At 48.3% G+C, this 17,380-nt stretch overlaps 4 protein-coding genes across 4 annotated transcripts; 2 read left to right on the top strand and 2 right to left on the bottom strand.

Annotated features, from left to right (window-relative positions):
* Positions 1–123: 123 nt before the first annotated feature.
* On the bottom strand, positions 124–1,069 carry GLAREA_03822 (Thioredoxin-like protein; the record flags this gene model as incomplete). Its single annotated transcript, XM_008084075.1, has 3 exons — positions 124–210; positions 269–425; positions 486–1,069. 3 exons carry the CDS (start codon positions 1,067–1,069, stop codon positions 124–126), a joined length of 828 nt encoding a protein of 275 aa, XP_008082266.1.
* A 1,338-nt stretch (positions 1,070–2,407) lies between these two features.
* On the top strand, positions 2,408–6,221 carry GLAREA_03821 (uncharacterized protein; the record flags this gene model as incomplete). Its single annotated transcript, XM_008084074.1, has 7 exons — positions 2,408–2,488; positions 2,541–2,657; positions 2,754–2,825; positions 2,874–2,980; positions 3,529–4,745; positions 4,959–5,468; positions 5,527–6,221. The coding sequence occupies 7 exons, from the start codon at positions 2,408–2,410 to the stop codon at positions 6,219–6,221; spliced, it is 2,799 nt and encodes a 932-aa protein (XP_008082265.1).
* Positions 6,222–6,935: 714 nt separating this feature from the next.
* On the bottom strand, positions 6,936–9,644 carry GLAREA_03820 (Actin depolymerizing protein; the record flags this gene model as incomplete). The annotated part of the gene is made up of 5 exons (XM_008084073.1): positions 6,936–7,022; positions 7,085–9,067; positions 9,125–9,199; positions 9,252–9,364; positions 9,437–9,644. The coding sequence occupies 5 exons, from the start codon at positions 9,642–9,644 to the stop codon at positions 6,936–6,938; spliced, it is 2,466 nt and encodes an 821-aa protein (XP_008082264.1).
* Positions 9,645–10,439: 795 nt separating this feature from the next.
* GLAREA_03819 (uncharacterized protein) lies at positions 10,440–15,771 on the top strand (the record flags this gene model as incomplete). The annotated part of the gene is made up of 4 exons (XM_008084072.1): positions 10,440–11,049; positions 11,108–11,252; positions 11,310–11,818; positions 12,080–15,771. The coding sequence occupies 4 exons, from the start codon at positions 10,440–10,442 to the stop codon at positions 15,769–15,771; spliced, it is 4,956 nt and encodes a 1,651-aa protein (XP_008082263.1).
* Between the last annotated feature and the right edge of the window lie 1,609 nt (positions 15,772–17,380).

The raw sequence follows: 17,380 nt of genomic DNA, 5'->3' as shown, positions 1-17,380 counted from the left end.
TCACTCACAACACCAAAAGCTGTGCCAAAAACGGGATAGATAAGAAACTTGGCAGAACATGGTGAAGAGAGTAACTCCATCTCGAATGGTATTGTTTTGCAATTCCTCTGGGTCTGAATCATGCTATGAAGCAGCCGCAGAGTCAGGTGTGCTTTTGGGAACACTATACGCCTTGAAAAAATCCGGGTCGTTTGCCATTTCCTCTTTGACCTGTAAAATCAGTGAGCACTCAGTACATCTTTTTGTTACAAAGTCACGGGAAACGTACAATATCTAAACCACCAACAAGCTCGCCATCAACGTAAAGCTGTGGGAACGTCGGCCAGTCCGAGAATTCCTTCAATCCTTGCCTCACATCGTCATCTGCTAAGATATTGAAGAAGCCATACTTGACAGAATTCTCCCGAAGCAAAGCAACCGTTTGCCTGAATTTATGTCAGCGCCCAAAAAGATCAAAGTACTTACGATTAGGTGCCGAGCCGTACCTTGAAAACCCACATTGGGGTGCACTTGGTGTTCCTTTCATAAATAGCATGACAGGAGCAGCCTTGACCAGGGTTGCTAGCCGCTCATGTAATGCCTCCTTATCTTCTTTTACCTCGCCGGACGAATACTGAGGTGCTGTTGCAGGATCTGCCGCCGTGGGTGTATATGAACTGAGATTCTTTGCTACGCTTCCACTATTGTTGGCGGCTGCAGTGCTTCCGTTGCTGGAGCCCCCTGATGATTTGGCATGTTTCTCGATCGCGGCTCGGACCTTGGTAGCGTCACTTCCACTAACGGTCTCCAAGACTTGGTTATTACGGGTGAGAACGAGGTAGGGGACGGCAGTAACATCGAAAGAGTCACTGACATCCATGACCTCTTCAGCGTTCATCGAAACCCACGAAGTTGAAAGAGGCTCGGTAACTGGATATGACGACGCAAGGGTCTCGAGAACCGTCCGCATTTGAGTGCATGGCGCGGCCCACGGTGCGTGGAAAGATATGATTTGCAAGGTCGAGGACGGCAACGAGGCCGTATGTTTATGCCATTCTTCCTCCGACTTGATCTCTAATAGAGTTGACATGGCAATCTGTGCGATGGGCTGAACAGCTTATGTAGCGACTTTCCTCTCCCTGTGTCCTCGGCGTGGTTTGTGTTTTGTATTTTATGGTTTTATGGACGGTCAATTCTTATCGCCTTATCTGATTTCGAGTGGAGGGGTAGGCAAATCGGAGGTAGAATGCAACCAGCTCAAGAGGGCCTTTCAAATGAGCGCGAGCTGTCGTCTTGACGAGGTCGAGAGAGTGTATTTCAGTAGACTCGAGTTTCGATGTGAGTGATGGCGTCGTGTTGCGGTGATTTCAAGAAGATTCTCAGCTCGGAAATGTTTTTTCTGATGTGGTTTGCGACCAGAATTGTAATCACTTCCGATCGCGTCATTCGACAGTCACTGATCACGTGTTTTGGTCTCCACTTTTGTGTAGCAGCGCGCCGAGTTGGGCGCCGAACCGAAAAAGTGTGCTGCGGACAGGGGCCGGTTCGCAGTTTTGTAGGGTAGTAGGGTAGGCCAGGACGCCAGCTGGAGGATGCGCTAACTGAGTTGGTTGGATTGGAAGTTGTTGGAGGCGGCCAGGCCAGTCCGGTCTACTACGAAGTATAACCTTAACTTCGCTTTGCGCTTTACTTTGAAGTGCCAGCCCTAGGATCACAAGTTGGTGTACTTATACATGAGTTATGATTCTTCATGGAGCCAAAGAGCTCCAGCGACGCTACTCGAGTACCCCAACGTTGCTGGCTTTGCCAAGCGGAAACAAGCCTTTCTCGCGCCGGCATAATGCAAATCGGCGAGTCTGGGGTTGATAAGGATACAGCACCCATAAGAATGCTTGGTTGATGTTTTGAACAGAGAAATACGTCCTGCTTTTGTGGAATGCGAGACCCGACTTTCTCAGTGTCCTAGAACAGCCTTCTCAACAGGAACTCCTGACACTCTCTCCTCAAACACCTCAACTGCACTGCCATGGCGCATGTTACCCGAGGAGAATCCGATCCGATCTCCCACTAGTGCTGTACAGAACAATCGTGGCGTCGCGAAGACTCGTACCCCGTAACCTCCCCCAACTTCCTCCATTTCTTTCTCAACTTCAACCTTAACTTCTTACTCAACACCTCAAGACTCTAAGACTTCCTCACACGCTTCACTGTCGCATCGGTCGCATCGTCATCGCCCAACGAGGATCTCACGAAGAGTCGCGGGACTCGATACCCACAAGCTCATCTGGCCTGCCGGTTCAATATCCTGTAGATACCTACAATTTTGTCAGCAGGTACCGTGCATCCTTCCCGCCTCAATTGCACTCATTTCAGCGTATGGAAGCTTACCGTTGTTGTTCCGTAGAACAGTAGATACTGCCACTCCGACATGTCTGCCCAAGGTTATTATGGAACAGGCCCTTCTCAGGGTCAATATCAGCAGGGAGGTCCCCCCCAACAACCACCACAGGTAGGGAAAACCGCCAAACCAACTGGTAGCTTAAACTGATTCTCGATTTCAGATGTACTACCCACCACAAGGAGGAGGCTACCCGCAACAAGGAGGAGGCTACCCACAACAAGGAGGAGGCTATCCACCACCACAACAAGGCTACCAACCAAACGGAGGCTTTTCGCAGGTAAGGTTCCCGGGCTAGCCGACAACTGCTCTGTACTGATTACTTTCAAGGGGGGCGCGCCTCCTCAGCAACAGAAAAAAAGCAGGGGTTGCTTAGGTGCTTGTCTTGCCGCTTTGTGCATTTGCTGCGTTTGTGAAGAAGGCTGTGAATGTTGTGCGGATTGTGCTGGTACGTTCTGATGGACTATCTGGGGGTACACGGCTAACATTTGACCAGAATGCTGCGAAATGTGCTGATGGAGGGGCTCCGCACAGAAACTCACCCGTCTACGGATATTTTCCGTTATTCTCTTCCTACGTGAACATAATTGTCTTGAGCATTGCGTTAGTGGCGCCTATACGAACAGAGGCTATACAATGAGTTGCGGGTTGAGAAAGGAAATGCAGAAACGAGGACCCCTTGACGACTTACGACGGGTTCAGGGCTCTTGACTTATACCTTTCCTTAGGAATATTTTGTACATTGTTTCACCCGTCAAAAATATAACAGTTTCCAGACGTAAAAATTGGGTTGAAGAATGTTTCTACTGTCAAAATCACCACTCTTTGGTCGCTCCTTCTCTGCAACTCTGGCTCTCGTATCTCTTAAATTTTTGCCTCATGCGTGCAATGAACTGTACATTCAACGACAACTGTTACAAAGATTCTGTTAGATTTGGTTTAGTTATTTCAAACTCGGACAGATTTCCGCCAGCATGTATTCATATTCAGACAATGCGCAGCCATACATACTCCATCCAGTGTGGGCAAATGCCTTCACAGACACAACAAAGGTTTCATCAAACGATAGACCGCAGGTAGACCACCAATGGGAGAGGTAGGATTCATGTTCTAGCAATCCGTCTAAAGTCAATCGTCTAACATACTTCTAGCTCTTCATCTCGCTCCGAAGATGTGAACTCGCCAGTGGTGGATCACTATATGAGGCAAGCAACTCGAAAGAGACGACGGGATTCGGAGAACGCATTAATCTCAGTCCCAAGTCAAAAGCCAAGAACTCTGAAGCGTGCTTCTTCTAGGAATAAATCTGTGCAATCGATGTTCAATGCACAACATGGAGTCTTCGAATTGGGAAATGATGGAAGGATGATCATGCATCAAAACACTAATGAGCCTTCGTTTTTGCAGCCTCAATGGGATTTTCCAGCGCCTCAATCTCAATGGTTCCAAGAAATCATGGTCAATACTCAATTTGGCAGCTGCAACGTGCGGTCACCATTTCCGATTGCGATCAATACCAGGCGGCTCGCCACTGATTTCAGGAGAGCCACTAGAGAATACCGTGTAGTTCCAGATAATTTCTCAAAAATCTGCTATGGACCCTCAACATACGTCCTGTTGTGCAAGCAAGACGTGGCTGAAGATCTTCGAAAGTGGCAGAAAACTCCCGGATGGATATGCGGACCAGGACCGTACAGATGTCTCTGGCCCGGCTGTCTTGCCAAAGGTTGTTTTGCGAGCAAAGACTTAGCGATTATACATGTGAAGGTGGAACATATCCAACATTGTCTTTTGGTGACTGAACAACATTTCCAGCAGCAGATTAGAAAGACGGCAATTGCAGGATTCCGGTGGAAGACAGAGCCAATTTGCGACAGTTTCTGCTCTCTACTTTCGTCATATTTTAGTTGGGGCACCTTGGACAAATTGAGGCAAGCTGGTATGTATGCTGGTGGCGGACTGGGGGCATATCCTTTAAAGCTCTATTTCATTGAGCAGGGGGGGAGAGGCTTTAATGACTATCAGAAACAATCCTCTGATTCAGTAGGAACTTATCAAGCTCGAACCACTTTGTGGGAAGATCCCAAAAGAACTCCCACAACTGCTAATAATGGATTTTCTTTCGGTTCAAATGCTACGCTCTTTTCAAGCGTCAAATATCCCGCACATGATCACCCTATTACCGAGAACTCGGGTCTAGAATCCAAGATTGCGCCAGTACAAATTGAGCACATGAAAAGAGGTCATTCCACAAAGGCAGTCTCCGATCGTTCAACTAAGACGACCGAAAGCAACGTTGTAGAAGATTATCGGATGCGTTCAACAAAAGCCATTATGAAAGAAGTGTCGAGCACTGAAAATCCAAGTAGTAAGCCATTCCCTACTCCCTTGAAATCGCTTCCAGTTGGTGCTGTTATTCTCTGAGACCCCTTCTAATGAGTAAGCGCTCTGGATAATAACCATCAGATGCTTGTCGTATTTGCTATTGCTCGCATGAGCCTTGCGTGTGATTCAGGTTCACGTAAACTAGCATACTGAAAGCACCGCTGTTTGTCTCCTACTAAGACTTGCTGTGTTTCAGGTACTGTAGAATCGATTAAATCAAATCATATGGAAGTGAACGCTTGCAGCCAAGCTCCAACGCCTGGTCTCGAAGGTGCAGACCGTGGAGCAGAGGGTCTACCTGAGGGAGAAAACGTAGCTTTTAAGCATTGCCAAAGCCTCTTGTCAAAGCTTGGTCCTTACTTAAACCCAGCATCCGTATTCACGCCCTCACTGGTTCAAGATGGATCCTCAAATTGCCTTGCTTCGGCGAGTGCTGCGACATTTAGAAGGAGCTCAAGATTCAATCGACGCATGCGTGACAGTCCCTGCAACCTACGACAACGTGATAAGGTCATCACCTCTCGGCCAGACAGCCCCCGCGAAATACGAAAGCGTGATAGGATTATTTGCTCTCAGCCAGCCGTTCCTCTTCAAGTAACGCATACTGATATCTGCAACCCAGATACATGGTCAACGTTCACATGCATACGCTGTGGAGCCCGGTATCATGCTGAACTCTATCTTTCGAGACATCAGAAGTTATGTTGTATGTCGTCCTAGTAGTAATCCTCAATGCGGTGATGTAAGGCTGATCAGAGAATAAGCCGCCGTAGCTACCTTGAGAACCCCTGCAGTACCATGTCTGAATACGGCAAAAACGTCTGATGAGGCGAAGACTAGCAACAAGCAGAGTGCTACTTTTCTAGGTAGCGCTCCAGAAGACGCAACACAATCCAGATTTTCTCCCAAGAGCAGCACAGAAGTCCCTAGAACACAGCCCCAAGGTTGTTCTGCAACTCAAAGCAGACATGAAATCAAACTCGCAGCACCTTTGCTATGTGAAACAGAGACTGTTGAGAGTTCTCCAATTGATCCCCTACAACTCTTCTCACCCCCTCGGCAAGATTCACAACCGAATCCAGTCCAGCATTACGGGTTGAATGTCGAAAGTCCGCAATCAACGATCCATCGAGTCAAATCCTCAATCAAATGTCCATCATGCACTGACATCTTCGAAATTTGTCACATTGAATTGTACAGAAATCACAGGTACTGGGAACACGGTGAGAGCATGTTCTATCCCGAGTTGGAACAGAGTATTCATGTTGATGTTCATAATGAATGGAAAGCAATTCATCCGGAAGCTGCGGGTGTAACACCGGAAGAGGAGAGTGAGTTTGAGGACCTTTTTGATTTTCTGGGGCTGGAGGTCGAAGATCAAGTGCTGTCTGAGAATGGCCAATTTCCTATATCGGATACCTCGGAGCTGGACCCTGTGGCAATTGACCTCGACGTCTGAGAAACCGAGAGCTGCAAGTAGTGAAAGAGACTTGGAGTTGGATGTAAAGCCGAAATGGGTAGCTTGTTCATCATTGTCGTGGATAAAGGAAAATCGAACGAGCAGGAGAGGGCGTACTATCGCGTTTAAGCAGATTTGATATAGAACTAGCAAAACGACAAATAGACCTAGATCGAAAGATCCAAAAACAAACCGAGGTAAGTAGAAGTAGAGCTCTAATTCTGTCAAGCAACTACTATTAATGTGTATTAAAAGTGCTGTGGATCAGGGGTCTAATTCCTAGTCAAATAATATCATTTCGACCGAAACAGGTATAGAGATCTAAGAGAAGGTTGGGTTTTCTGAAAATCTATATTGTGCGAAGCAGAGGAGTTTAAGTATGTCATCGAGAACCAAATGATTGTGCCGTCTAGTGTTAGTTTTTACTATGTTTGTGTTGAACATCGTATAGCTCACGTGGTTGTAATGTTCTCTTTCGAAAAAGGGGCTGGGTTTTAAGCGAATATCACGATTGACGTCGGGTGTAAACATAAACAAACTACCAGTCAGGCGCAACGGGAATCGAATTTTTTCTCTACTTTTGAATTTTGCCCCAGAACCGGTCCATCCACCGCTACCGAAAATGTGAAAAACAGAACGACCAACCCCCTAAGTACAGAAATCTATCACATGATCATTCATCGCTGTGGGCATATCAAGAATCATCGAAGAACTCTAGTCTTCGAGTTTTACGTAATTGGCAGGGAAGAGACCTGATTTCCCATTGTAATGCCCGAACCACCAGTCTTCGTCTGGGAATTCCTGCACAAGGTGTGTTAGTAGATGGCAGATTAGAGATCGAGTAATTTGGGGGAGGAACTTACGAGACCGGTGATTTTAGCATCTTCGTCGAAACTTAGTTCGTTATCTTCAGCTGCCTCATAGTCATAGATCGCAATTGCGGTTGCGCCGGCTGACTCGGCAGCAGGTTCTGGTGCCGGAGCAGGAGTCCTAGCTGCTGGCGCAGGAGGTGCCTCTTGCTCTTCTTCATCTCCTTCGATGAGCTCGACATAGTTGCTTGGGAACAAGCCGCTCTCGCCTTTCTGGTTGGTACCCATCCACCAATCGTCATCGACCATCTCAATGTTTGTGACAATTTCGCCCTCGACAAGCTCTAGTTCGTTGTCTTCTGCTTTTTCGTAATCATACTGAATGACAGCTCGCTTGCCACTTGGGGCAGAATCTTGATTCGTTGCTGCCGCTGCAGCTGCCCCGAATGTTGCTGCAGCCACTGCGGCTCCCGCACCACGCGCTGGGTCATGCCCGCGTGGCTCTTCTGTCAAATCTTCTTCTTTGGGTATTTGTCGACCAATGTTAGTCGGTAGCGCCGGAGGAGAGTTTCGCTCCTCAGGTGCTTCGAATTCAGGTGCTTTCGTGCGAGAAACAGGCATAGCAATCCGAACAGGAGAGGTTTCACGTTCCGGAGTAGGTGGTGTAGGGCTTCGTTGAATACGTGGTGGCGCTGCTGGCATGTTCGTAGTGCCCTGATCATCCTCATCCTCGTCATCTTGGTCATTGTGACTTGGTCGCGAAGGAAGACCTGGCATTGGAACACCACCAGTAGGTCGGTTTGACGTGTTGATCGGGGGTGGTGAGGCAGATGAGTCTCCAGTTGTTGCTTTTGGAATACTGGGTGCACCCATTGGAGCTCCTCCCTTGAAACGATCCCGAATTGCCCCAATCCCGCCCGCTGGCGAGGCTGGGGCTTGTTCCTCGTCTTCACGTTCTTGTTCCCCGGTTCTCTGCTGGCCAATACTACCAGAGCCCGAGCGACCTGTCGCAGTGGTTGCGACGGGGGCCCAGGACTTCCCACTGTAGCCACTCTTCCATTCCCCTCCACCGCTTTCTTGGCTCTTGATAGGCGGGGTGGAGCTTGGAGCAGCGTTTCCAGCACCGCTAAGTCCTCTCTCACGAGCTTTCTTCTCTTGCCAAATTTGAGCCGGCGTCTTGCCTCCCTCGTCGGCGAAGGTCCTGCTTGCTGCACCTACAGGTGCTGGGGCCGCCGTAATAGGTGATGATTGAAGGCCATATGCACCCGGGGTAGGTGCCTTAGTGCCTGTGAAATTTGATGCGCCCGATCCGAACCTGTTCGCAACCTTTGGCTTGGGCATCGAAGTCAAGCGTTCGGATTGCGAGAAGGCGGAGGATCGATCGGCGAGGGATTTTGGCTCCTCGCCGGTATTGCTCGTAGCAGAAGCCCCAGTTGCGGCAGGGGAAATTCTTCGAGGCCCATCATCTGCAGGCTTTTGGGCCCTGGCACGAATAGCTGCAATATCTACTTTGCCAACTGGCTCATATGCACCTTTCACGGTCGTTGGTCGATCATCGTCCTTCTTCTGTGCTTTTGCACGGATGGCTGCAATGTCAACCTTTCCAACCGGTTGGTAACCACCTCTCACCACATCACTATCCTGCTCCTTCTCTCGTCCATTGAATCGGGAGGGCTCCTGCTTCTGCTTTGTGAGTTCGGTCATATTTACCTTTGTTGGTTTGTACGCCGGAGCGACCTTTTCGAGTTGCGAGCGAGTAACCTCTGGCGCATCAGCTCCCCATCCATCTTCGTCAACATTGCTGTCTTGGTTGGGTCGCGATCGGGAGCCCGCCAAAGGATTGAAACCCGATGTGCCGCCTGACCGTGTGGGATTGAAAGCCGGCTTCGATTTGGCAGCTATTGGGGGAGGTCCTGAGGATGGTGGTGGTGCTGTACTTGAAGAGTATTTGGCCCCCGAAGCATCTGAAACTTTCTGAATGATGCTTTCGGGTGTGAGGTCGCGATCGGAACGAGCTGTGATTTGCACATGGTATCCCTATGAGAACAAATGAGAAACCTGACGGTGTAACAAGAGGGCTCTGGAGTTATTTACGTGGAGAATCTTGGAAACCGCTGCTAGGTGGCTTGTGAAATAGCCTTTTGTTCTTTCAGGCACACCCTCTCCGCACTGGGCAATTTGTCAGTTCTGCCCTCTGGACCGCACATTGTTCGAAACTGACCCATCCTATCAAAACATATTTCGGCAGAGTTGTGTTGGGGTCCTTGACTTTCACAAAGGCGAATTGGACACGGCCTTCCGAGAAGTCTTCGATTAGATCTAGAAGTTCCCCCTCTATCCGTTTGTATTACCAGTCAGCTACGAAACAAACCCAGTATTGGGGAGAGAAGGTGCAAGACCGCATACCTCCAGTGGCCTGTACTTTGAGGACGCTCTCCTTCCCGCCGCTGTCTTGCTGGAAAGCATTCACCAGAGGTGCTGAGACAGAAAAGACGGCCCACTGGCCATAGGTAGAAGAGCCGGCGGCTGGTCCGGAGGGTTGTGGAGAATTGATTACTCCGTTGTATGAGGACTTGATAGAGGGGCCATTGGAGGAGGTGTTTAGAGAGGCCATCTTGGAAGGAAGTTGCAAAAAAGCGGTTTTGTCAGAAAAGGGAAGGTTGGAGATCTTGTCCCTCCTTGACTGACAGCTGAGAAGTGTCGGCCTTGCAGAGCGCTACTTCGTCATCCTGCCAGACGAGCTAGCGTGCCCAGGACCAGTCCGAAGCGGGTACGAGGTGCGAGGTTGTCACGTGATGAGTAGATACCCTTGTTGCCTGGCGATACCAGCTCAGGCACCAAGGCACAAACAGCTCTGCTTCCCTCGCACGCTCTCAGCTGCTCATCACCAACCAAAAATTTCTCCTTCGCTCGCCTTGCAAGTTCGCCCTACCAAAGTCTCCGCATCGCAACCCTCAACCACATCCACCACATTTCCCGCCCAGGGAAAAAGTACAACTATCTCTCATTCGCCATCACCTCTTCGAAGTACACCTCCTTCTCTTCCTCCCATTTCTCTTCTGTGTTTCTGTTTCGCTCTTCACCACTGCGACTTTCTACCTCTGCTGTGCTCCCGTTGCGACAGAACAAGCGTGGTCTTGATCGCGCATCTGCGAACGAACGGCATGACGCAGTGTCCCTTTCTTTCAACGTCCTATCAATTGACTGTCTGGAACTTCCAATCATCAGGTTGAGCATTCTGCAAAATTCCTATTTTCCTGTTGCGTGCTGTACGCTACGATTAGCTACTTCTGTTTTCTCTTTCTGCATGTTCCTCGTTCTCCATCTTGCAGCGGAGACGCGTTGGTCGGTCACCTCTATTTTCTCATCCCAGGCCACCGACGACTTGATCCAAGCGAAGTAGAAGGCAATGGACACACCTTCGAGCGAAGCGTCTTCAGATACCTCGACATCCTCAACAGCAAACCCTACTCCTGCTGACTCTTCGCCCTCGCAGAACCTCGACGAAAGGATTCAAAGGAGCCAGAATTCGAACATGAGCAGCCCGGCCCTCAGTACGGATGACTCGGACTCAGACTCTGATGTCTCCATGTCTGCTGGCACAGATGATGAGGAGGATGACCGAACCCTTACCCATCTGACGAATCGCAATTCGGAGCAATCCAAGGTCCTCGGAAAGCGAAAGCTCTCGTCCGAGTCCCCCACTAGCCAAATGGAAACCGATATGAGTAACGAGGCGCGAAAGCGCTTGAAGTTGGCTGGATCGATAGTGCCTTACCGGACGCCCAACGGCCGCCTACACTCGGACAAGTCTTTCTTACCTGCAGAAATCTGGCACCGTATTTTTACTTTCTGCCACCCAAGAGTCTTGGGCCGGCTGCTGCAAGTCAATAAATCTTTCAATGCCTACATTGATCCTTCTTCCACTGCTCATCCTGTTGTTCGTTCCCCCGAGTATGTCATACAATTGCTTCAGCCAGATGTCATTTGGCGTGCCTCACGATTACTTTTGCGCAACGGTATGCCTGGACCACTGGCAGGCAGATCAGAAATGGAAATGTGGAAATTAGCTTGCAGCTCCAGATGCCAGTTTTGTGGGAAGCAAGATAATCCAGGGGCTGCAGATCAATGGCATCCAGGGCCTGGTGAAAACGGGGTGTCTCGCGTTTGGTCATTTGGTATATGCAGTTGCGGGTCTTGCCTTGAAAAGAACACAGTCAAGGTAACTGATTCACTACGTGAGGTCGGCGAGTGTTGCTATGGGCTAATATTCGTCTAGGAAATTTGATCTCCTACTGTCGTCAGCGTTCGCGTCTCCCTTAATGGTGGCTTTGCCATTTATATTTATGACAAATGAATATCATGTGCTATCTTCACATACTTTACAATCCGGCCATCCACCTGCGGCAATTCAAATTACCAAGAGGTTCCTCAAATCTCAAATCGAAGAGATCAAGAAAGACTTCGAGGATGCCAAGAGCTTAGGAGCTGCCACTGCCGAAGAATGGCTTAAAGGATTAGAAGAGCGTGGGAAGGAGAAGAGATCTGACGGTTCTCGGTGGGAGCGATGGGAAAACTCGGGTGGTCTCTTGAGCATAGGCATCTTGAAACCGCCTGTTGTCGAAGCTCCTATATCAGCGAAGAAAGAACCAATCGTCAAGATCGAGACATCAACATCGGATGGCCTAAACTCGGTCAATCAATATCAACTTGCTAACCCTCTTCCATCAAGAAACTTCCCTCCCTTTTCAGCTGGCCGTCCTTTCCAGCCCATCCAAACATCACTTCGTAAGTTGTCTTCTTTGCGCTGTTATATATCGTCATTTCCCATTGCGGGGTGTTGCGTAGGTTTTGATTCGGAACATATCATTTTCTTGCTTCGCCACGAGGAGTTATTGAGCATTGTATACTTTCAATACCATTGATTCGGTGCCTCTCCTAGGTTCGTCTGAGTATTGGAGGTACTTGATATCATGGAGTCGGAATTTTTGTCTGCAGCACTTGCATGTTATAATGGGAACATTTCTAACGACAAAAATCTCTGTTTAGCTATGAACCCACCCAATCGCTTCGAATCACCATCTCAAAACGGCTTTACTTCGTACGCACCTGCAAGACTAAATCCTCAGCGACAGGAGAGAACCAGGGAGGAGGTAGATCAGATGAAGGCAGCGCGAAGAACTGAGATAGAACGGCGTTGCATGTCTTTGGATCCTCCACTAACCCCAGGAGTGTTAGCACACATGCCCTCGTTCCGAGCAGCCATTCAAATTAGCCAACAGCTTACTGACGGATCGTGGGAAGTCCTAAAGCCAAGATTGCTCTCACAACGGGAGGAAGCCGAGCAACGGGAACATGACCAATTAGCACAAATCCGGATAGCCCAGGAACATTCGGATGAACGCCAACAGCAAGATATCTCGGCTAGGTCCGACTCAAAAGATTTAATAGACCGTGAATGGGACGACGTACAGGCACCCCTTCGAGCGAGAATAGGTGGGTATGCAGACGAAACCATTTACAATGGATGGGATCGAGGCAACAAAGTAAATTACGAGAGTTCTCCGAAGTTTGCTGCAGATGTCCTCATCTATGTCCGAAAGAGGTTTTACGCAGAGATGGCCAAAGATGAAGCCGCTATGCGTGCAACTGGGCGGGAGCCGGACTCGGATCCTCCAAACGGGCCCTATCTTCGCAAATTGATTTTGGAAAACATGAAATGGGTTTTTGATACCAAAATCAAGCCTTATACTGAGCCCTATCGTAAGGAACTTTTTCTTTGTAATGATCCCCATTGTGGTATTCATTCGAAATGGTATGGCTTTGAAGGCGTCATTCAGCATTTTGCAGCTAAGCACACGAGCACCCTCAGTGTAGGAAGCATCGTGGTTCACTGGAAATCGGAATGGCCTGAGTATCCCCCTTTCAATCCAGACCCTTCCACAATTCCGACTCCTCCATACTATAATGGCCCACCAAGTGCCAGTGCACAATATTTGGGCAACGGACCTGTCTTGCAGCAGAATCTTGGGTTTGGTGGGTATCAGTCAGCACCTGTCTCAGGTCCGATGCCAGGATCTCTGGTCGCCTCGCAGCAGAATCCCGTACCTGTGCCCATGCCCCCTCCAATGCACGCATCTAACCCACATGGATACAATCAGAGCCAGGCACCTTACTATGGACCACCCAGATTTGGTGAACAGTTCCAGCAGCATCAGTCTAACCCATATCCACCTCCCCAACCATACTCCGGGACTTCCCAAGGTTACCCGGTGCAGCATTTCTCAGCTCCGTCAACTGTTAACGGGGGATATAACCAGACACCGCAGGACTACTCCCAACACGGATACAGCCAACCTCATCAGGTAGCGGGCCATATTGCGTTTAATCCCACGGCCCGCGAAACGGTCTTTCCTGCGACCGCTCCCGTTGTCCCAGCACCCCAAGATACGCATAATGCTCAGCACAACCACTACCCACTCAATCATGGTCAGCCGGTACCACAAGTTAACAAAACTCCTCCCCAAAAAAGTGAAGAGTACAAAGCGCAGCTGAAGGAAGTAGGTAAAAGTGTTCGCGATACTTGGAATACCATCAATCCGATCAAGGAAATTCCAGGAAGTGTTAAGGTATATACTATTATCCATCATCTTTTGGAGAATTCTCGAGTCAACAACGACAACGAGCCTACACTTTCTATGATAATAGATGGTCTCTCTAACAACAAAGAGATGCGGCCGGCTCGTAACATCAACGGACTTCTGTGCAGAGCGTGTGTTTTAGGTCTTGCCGGGTCCAAGCCAAACCAGCCGAAGAAGCATTTTTCTTTCCCACAGCTTGTTAACCACTTCCATACTGTCCATGAGCAAGCTTCGTCTAAAAACAGCAGCAGTTATTCTCCTGATTGGAGAAAGGAGATGGTTGAGCTTCCGGAAATATCAAAGATATCACACATTTTCCAAGGCAATGATGACCAAAGGCTCAAGCTTATTACGGAGGCTCTTCCAGAGCTCTTACCTACGCCAATAAGCAATAACGAAAACATCCATCCACTTTCTGCCAATGGTCATACAGAAGCGACTTCACATCCATACCCCGAGCTTGTTCCAAGTCAAGACGGCCACCACAATTACTACGCTAAGAGAAGCGATACGGAACCATCGAGCAACGGCAACATTACATATGAGAGTGGAGAATATGATCCGCGAAATCCACAGGAGCTGCCAGTAGACGCACGGCCTGTCCCTCGATTTGAACACCCCCGTGGTGAATATATTCGCGATGATGGCTACGAGCCTTCCCGGGAGTATGGCCATCTCCGCCGTGAGGAAGAAGCTCGCGAGCTTTCGTCTGCGAAATGGCAGGAGAACTCATATACAGAACCTGGACCGAGAACTCAGCATCTTCATGGGAGACATCCTGATAACTATGAGCGTGCTGCAGAGATAGACCGCAACCCTCGTTATAGAGATGTCGATGAGCGGGACTATCCAATCCGCGCAGAGCCTGTTCCTGCTTATACACCACGTGGCGCGGCTTATGCCGATGTTGGTTATCGTGCACAGAACGTAGAGTCTTATCAAAGCAACGTGAGGGATATTTCATCAGCCATGGATGTCACGGCTCGAAATAGGATATTCGATGTCGTCGCACAGATCTCGCAACAAGCTCAAAAGGCGCATGACAGATTACCTCAAGATATACCTGCGGAAGGCGGCTCTGAAGATGGCGAGGTACGCACAGGTCATGTCGCAGCGCAAGCTGATGATCACCAGATTCGACCACAGACCGAATCTTCTGATGCCGCTGAGCGGTTTCTCAACACTTTCCTTCGTGAACCATCACGCGACGATGTTTCGCAAGCAAAGATCCGCTATTCTGGCGCTGAGCGAGCATATGATAGGGATTTCCAACGAGATTATCCAAGCAGCTATGGGTATCAAATTGAAGCAGAATCCCGCCGGCCTCGCAGTGGTAACGATACGCAAGCTCGACCCTTGTCTGGAGGGGGTTTGCGGCAACCCACGAGAGAGGAATATTCTGAATTGCAATACAACGGCAACTTGCCGGCACAACCTCGATCTTACGCCTACGAAGATCGACAGAGAGAGCTCGTTGGCGTCCAATACCGCGAGCGTTCTCCTGAATTAGTAGATCGACGATATAAAGTCAATAATGTTGTCTATCGAGATGAAAGACAAAACAGCCATACCACTCATCGGACACCGAGCAGATACGCTCGTTATGAGAGTGTTCGACTGGAGAACGACCGCGCACGTTCAAGATCACCAGCATACGTTAATAAACCAGGTGGGCAATCAGGGTATAATTCTCTGCGCAGCCCTGCTGGCCCACCCTTCCCCCAAGATTCCGCTTATCGTACACTTACGCCTCAACCAGCGGTTGAGGAATTCACCCATGGGGACCATCCTCGGCAGGAATATTATCGCATCTACCCACCTGATCCCCGCCCACGTTCTCCAGAAGCTTATGAGCTCGTCCGGGTCGCAGATGCGCATGGAGAGTACGTTGTCCGTCGACCTATCCGTCGCGGACCAGAGCCCTTCTATGCTCCTTACGAAGACGAGGGTTACTCTAGAAGGCCGTTGCATGAAAGACGTCCATCATATGGCGCTCGGGTACCTGTGGAACGAGTATCTGAGCCTCGATTTGAGGAGTATGATCCGCGACATCCGGAACCACCCCCTATCACAACAGCCCGTCAGCCCAGCAGGTACTGATTGTAAATGTGGAGTTTGCTTTTCGGAAGCTCAATTTTCTTCCAGCTTATTTCTTTAAAGCTCTTGAGTGTAGCTTGTTCTAGCATTCGAATTGACCAGAACTATAAATTTAATGTTAGCCACAACTGAGCGATTCGCTTATCTGGCAGTTGGCTGTTTGTATCAAAACCACAATGTACATTATACTTGACAGGCTTATTCCCTACAGGATATTTTGTTAGAACCTCGGTTACGGATCTGTTTAATAATAAGATTGGGCTACATTTGAGCCAACTTAAAGACACGGTTTTTGAATCGATACATCAAACATGTGTTTTGTATTATAGGAAGTCAGCTCACTGCCGAGCAATATTTGTTTGTTTAATTGAATATTAATGACATTAATAAGTCTGTCTTATGTTAAAATCTAGTCATCCCCGCTACGTCAGCAATGACCAGTCATATAATTCTGTTTAAGGGTTCCTTGGATTTTGTGGAATGGCAACTAAATTGAGCTGTAAGCTATGGGAACCTTAGTTATCATACTTTTTGCACGAGAAAAAATTAAAGCCAACAAGCACTATACCTGCCTAACATGTCATTTTCGCGACTCATCGAGCACTGTATGTAAAAGTTGGAAGATGCATCGAAAGTTTACCAACAATCTTCTAGTATTTCTCTAATTCGAACATGATTCCTTAATTCGAACATAAACAGTTTCGAACTTTCGAATTTGCCTGTCTACTCCCTAAACACTGAACATCTGAGAATACATAGCGGAATAGATTCAGATTGTAAATCGTCGACTTCATAGGTCTTTCACAACTAGGCCAGCGAAGCCTAAATACAGTAGTAAACTATTTCCAGTATCTCTTGGTACATCTTGCGTGACATGTAGTGCATTGAGATTAGCAGGAGCACGAACTCTTTTCGTTCCTAGCTGTGAGAATTTTTGTCTATTGATTCTCCTGCGTTCCTTTAAGCATCTACTGATTTTTGGCCTTTATGGAATAGACGTGAGGTCTTACTTGGATGTAATTTGTTTCGACTTCTCTGCCTGAATGAGCAACTTTACTCTGATAGATGGTTTGATTCTCGTTGATCTAGTACATTTGTGCTGGCTTGAAGCATCAAATGTGTGCACCTCCCATGCTAACAATATTGAGTTCTCAATTAAAAAGGTTCGTCATTTTGTGTTTAGACCTTTCAAAACCCCCAGTAGGAGATCCCAGTACTATTCAACAACATTTAGCCATGCAAAACATTTTTTAGGGTGACGGAAACTGAGCGAAAGTAATCAAGATATCTCATGGTACCGCGGCTTGTAATCATGAGATTTCTTCGATCTGAGAGACAGAGATGTGAAAATCAAGACAGCCAACTCCCCGACATACGTCCGTGTGTCTTACCGGTTTTGCCCGGTGTATGGTAGGTATATTTCAAAAAACTGTTAGTCAATGAAATTGAGTTTGAGTACCGAGGCTCACATCATGAAAGACCTGTGCAACTAATCATAATCTTTGTCAGAAAGGCTGTGATCAAGGAGCAAATCGTCAAGGCACACTTCTGTATTCAATAATTTTTGGATCATGATAGAGCTTATCTTATGGGTTGTAGGATGGCAAACGAT

This window comes from Glarea lozoyensis (assembly GCF_000409485.1).
Source record: "Glarea lozoyensis ATCC 20868 chromosome Unknown GLAREA2, whole genome shotgun sequence".
In the NCBI taxonomy this organism is placed as follows: Eukaryota; Fungi; Ascomycota; class Leotiomycetes; order Helotiales; family Helotiaceae; genus Glarea; species Glarea lozoyensis.
This window is presented reverse-complemented; position numbering and strand designations above follow the sequence as displayed.